General features: G+C 43.2%; 1 protein-coding gene across 1 annotated transcript; it reads left to right on the top strand.

The window, feature by feature from the left end:
- Positions 1-218: 218 nt before the first annotated feature.
- Positions 219-2,874, top strand: LOC132309137 (COBRA-like protein 7). Its single transcript, XM_059807484.1, has 2 exons — positions 219-756; positions 1,463-2,874. Exons 1-2 carry the CDS (start codon positions 219-221, stop codon positions 2,872-2,874), a joined length of 1,950 nt encoding a protein of 649 aa, XP_059663467.1.
- Positions 2,875-3,169: the final 295 nt, after the last annotated feature.

The following is a 3,169-nucleotide window of genomic DNA, read 5'->3' as shown; positions in this document are numbered from 1 at the left end:
TACGAAGACCAGTTCTTTGCCCGTTCATGTCACACAGGACAAGTAGAACCACTCAAAGCCGGCACGACATTAACTATTATACAAACAAACTCTTAAAAGAAGTTCAAACACCCTTTCACAGAACTTGTATCCAATATATATCTATATATGTATATATATATATCCTCTCTACAGAGTTCAATCTCTTGATCACGTCGGAGTCCTTTTTCAGACCAAACATGGTTAATCTTTACTCTGTTTTGGTTGGGTTACTCTTCACAATCACAATTTCTCTACCAATTTCAATCTCTCAACAAGCACCACCACCACCCAATCAAACATGCAATGGCATATTCATATCATACGCCTATAACACAGGTCATCTTATCCCTCCCAGGGTACTCCACTCTGACCCGACCCACCAACCCTACAGGTTCCAGTCCACCCTCACAATTCTCAACAATGGTCTCGAGGAGCTCAAGTCATGGCGGGTCTCTGTCGGGTTCGAGAACCGGGAATTCTTGGTCTCTGCTTCGAATGCCGTGTTGGCGGACGGCACGTCACTTCCGGCGGATGTCAGTAACGGGACGGTCTTTGTTGGGTATCCGGTGACGGACCTCAAGTCGGCGGCTCAGACAGCCGGAGATGAGAATCAGATGCAAGCTCGGGTCGAATTGGTGGGGACCCAGTTTGGAATTGGAGCTCCGTATGTTCCACTGCCTTCTACTCTCACTCTGGCCAATTATGGGTTCGTTTGTCCTGGTCCCACTAAGCAAGGTAAACAAGTTTTGATTCTCTATTGATTTACGAATTTTCTATTTTCTGTTTTTTTATTTATTTTAATTTTAACTATGAACTTCCAATTTTTTTTTTTATTAAAAAAAAAAACAGTCAATTTTTTGTGTCATGGGGATAGTGGTATTGATAGAATTAAGGAATTTAAGATTATAAACATGTTTGAAGCGGTGTGTGAGACCTGAGATCATCCCTTGTGCAATTTTAGGTCTGTTTTGTTTAGTGTGTTTAAATTGGATAAATTTTAATTGTTACAGCTAACAACTGCATAAAGGCATTATAATTCAATGTAATATATTGCGTGAGTGTAGAAATTCTATAATACATCTATAATACCCGAATATCGTATTCTCGATATTGATCATCCATCATGTAGGCCTACCACCACATTCAATATCTGAGAGATCAGTAAGTACGGCTGTAATGTAGCGTGTTGCACTGCTAACCAAGAAGATCGGGGTTGGTGTGAGACCACCTCTGTTTTTGGAAGGAACATGAACTTTAAAACAGTGGATGTGTGTGTATATACATATAATAGAACCCCAATGCTGCTGAGCAGACAATGTGTGTGTACAAAAAGCACCACATGTTTGTTTAATTCTTTAACCAAAAAACTATAATAGATAGAGGAAACATGTGTGATTTTGCAATTTTATGTGTTTATTATTCGTTGGTGTGGTGTGTGCAGCTAATGAGATCCACTTGTGCTGCATGAAGGACGCAGCTGCACCCAACACTACTCTGGTTGAAAATTTGCTGCCCCGTCAAGAAGGTGATCTAACCATAATGTATGATGTGATCAGGTCGTATGAATCCTATTACTGGGCACAGGTCACAGTCTCGAACCACAACCCCATTCGCCGTCTTGATAGTTGGCAATTGAGCTGGGAGTGGATGAGGGATGAGTTCATCAATAGCATGAAAGGAGCTTACCCGAAAGTGGTTGACACAACGGACTGCATCTTTGGCAGGCAGGGCGAGTACTACAAGGACATCGATTTTTCGACAGCCTTGAACTGTGAGAGAAGGCCAACTATTCTTGATCTCCCACTTTTCAAGACAAATGACGCAATCCTCGGGTCAATTCCCTTCTGTTGTCGCAATGGCACAATCTTACCGCCTTCCATGGACCCGAGCAAGTCCAAATCAGTTTTCCAAATGCAAGTTTACAAAATGCCACCTGACATCAACAGAACTCAGCTTACCCCACCCCAGAATTGGAAGATCAACAGCACACACAACACGGATTACCAATGTGGCTCTCCGGTTCGTGTAACCCCAAGCCTCTTCCCGGACCCTACTGGGCTACCTTCAGAATCCGCAGCAATTGCAAGCTGGCAAGTAGTGTGCAACATAACACATTCGAAGGTGGAATCCCCAAAATGCTGTGTCTCATTCTCGTCATTTTTCAATGATTCTGTTGTTCCATGCAATACTTGTGCTTGTGGCTGCAACAACAGCCCGAGCAACGTATGCAGCGCCTCAGCACAGTCGCTGCTCCTGCGTCCTGATGCTCTTCTCCTCCCATTCGAGAACCGGACTAAACTAGCAAAGTCCTGGGCTGATCTGAACAATTGGGACTTGCCAAATCCACTGCCTTGTGGAGATAACTGCGGGGTCAGCATCAACTGGCACTTGAACTCGGATTACAGAGGCGGATGGTCTGTGCGAATGACGCTTTTCAATTGGGGGGAAGCTGCGTTCGAGGATTGGTTTGCTGCAGTGCAGCTGGACAAAGCTGTGCCTGGCTTCGAGAAGGTGTACTCCTTTAACGGAAGTGTTGTGCCTAGTTCGAATAATACAATATTTATGCAGGGTGTTAAAGGCCTAAGCTATCTTCTAGCGGAAACAGATGGAAAGAATCCGAAGAAAGATCCCCGGGTTCCTGGTACTCAACAATCGGTGATATTGTTTACGAAGAAGACGACTCCTGGAATTAATGTGGCTCGTGGGGATGGGTTTCCAACTAAAGTGTACTTCAATGGTGAAGAGTGCTCACTTCCTACTGTGCTTCCAAGTGATGCTTACAGAATGAGTGGAGCTGCCATTGTATTTAGCTTTTTTCTTGCTTTGCTGCTTCTCGTGTTTTTGCAGCAATAGATGTGGCCATGAAGAGTGCTCACCTCAGCAATAGTGGTCACTGATTCTTGAAAATTATTGATTCAATACTTGTTCTAGATTTAATTTGACTTACCAAATGAAAGGAATTATGTAATTTATATATAGCATGTAAACAAGGCTCGCATGCGCTTTACGCCCCTACGATATTAATATAGTGCGTATAACCACCCATTGTTTGTTCAACTCCCCTATACTTTAAAAATGGTGTGAATTAATGCATTTTGGGTGTTGACCGCTATTGTCCGGTATCGGAGCTACAAAAAAACTAAAACAG

This window comes from Cornus florida, unplaced genomic scaffold (genome assembly GCF_030987335.1).
Source record: "Cornus florida cultivar Cherokee Brave unplaced genomic scaffold, ASM3098733v1 CherokeeBrave_3.0.0_Hap2_Chr05, whole genome shotgun sequence".
Classification (NCBI taxonomy): domain Eukaryota; kingdom Viridiplantae; phylum Streptophyta; class Magnoliopsida; order Cornales; family Cornaceae; genus Cornus; species Cornus florida.
Note: the sequence above shows the minus strand (reverse complement) of the source record. Positions and strands in the feature narration are given on the sequence as shown.